The sequence below is a fragment of the Pyrgilauda ruficollis genome, unplaced genomic scaffold (assembly GCF_017590135.1).
Source record: "Pyrgilauda ruficollis isolate IOZ18807 unplaced genomic scaffold, ASM1759013v1 scaffold2660, whole genome shotgun sequence".
NCBI classification, from domain to species: domain Eukaryota; kingdom Metazoa; phylum Chordata; class Aves; order Passeriformes; family Passeridae; genus Pyrgilauda; species Pyrgilauda ruficollis.
In genome coordinates, this window is record NW_024524001.1 from 1,358 (window position 1) to 2,459 (window position 1,102).

At 64.9% G+C, this 1,102-nt stretch overlaps 1 protein-coding gene across 1 annotated transcript in view; it reads left to right on the top strand.

Annotated features, from left to right (window-relative positions):
* The window catches only part of LOC121355715 (probable transcriptional regulatory protein Desal_2886), a gene marked incomplete at its 5' end in the record, with an annotated part of 2,006 nt that extends 992 nt beyond the window's left edge, over positions 1-1,014 (top strand). Inside the window, one exon of the mRNA XM_041471370.1 lies at positions 339-1,014. Coding sequence (XP_041327304.1) covers positions 339-510 — 172 coding nt within the window. The remainder of the gene's footprint in view (positions 1-338) is intronic.
* Between the last annotated feature and the right edge of the window lie 88 nt (positions 1,015-1,102).

Genomic DNA, 1,102 nt, shown 5'->3' on the forward strand with positions numbered 1-1,102 from the left:
AGTGACCGCTGAGTGACCCCTGAGTGACCACTGACCATCCCAGTGACCCCTGAGTGACCACTGAGTGACCCTGAGTGACCCCGAGTGACCCGAGTGACCACTGAGTGATCGCTGAGTGACCACTGAGTGACCCCTGAGTGACCACTGACCATCCCAGTGACCCCTGAGTGACCCCTGAGTGACCCTGAGTGACCCCGAGTGACCCTTGAGTGACCCCTGAGTGACCCCCAATGACCACTGGTCACTCAGGATGAGTCACTGACCCCTGAGTGACCCCCGAGTGACCCCACTGACCCCCGAGTGACCCCGCTGACCGCTGCCCCCCCCCGGTCACTCAGGGCCTCGCTGACCGATGACGTCCGGCACGCCTTCGAGGCCGTGGGCGTGGTCCGAGTGTCCGGCCGGACGCTGGCCATGGAGGCCGCGCTGGAGCTGGCCGCAGCGGCCGGAGCCCAGGACGTGGTGGCCGAAGACGAGGCCGAGCTCAAGGTGGGTCCGGCCGCTGGCTGACCGCTGCCGCCGGTCACTCAGCGGGCAGTGGTCACTCCCTAAGCGACCCCTGGTGGTCATCGGTCACTTCGGGGAGTGACCGGTGACCACCCTGAGTGACCCCTTGACCACCCCCCGACCCCTTGGTGACCCCTTGATCCCCCTGAGTGACCCCTTGACCACCCTGAGTGACCCCTGTCCACTCCCCTGACCTCTCAGTGACCCCTTGACCACCCTAAATGACCACTGACCCCTCACTGGTCCCTTGACCACCCTGAATGACCACTGACCCGTCGGTGTTCCCTTGTCCACCCTGAGTGACCCCTTGACCACCCTGAATGACCACTGACCACCCCCCTGACCCCTCACTGACCCTTGACCCCTCCCTGATCCCTTGCCCACTCTTGAGTGACCTCTTGACCACCCCCTTGACCCCTCGGTGATCCTTTGTCCACTCTGAGTGACCCCTGCCCACCCCGCTGACCTCTCACTGACCCCTTGACCACCCCACTGACCCCTCGGTGACCCCTTGACCCCTCACTGACCCCTTGCCCACCCCACTGACCCCTCAGTGACCCCCTGACCTCTCAGTGACCCCTTGCCCACCCTGAAT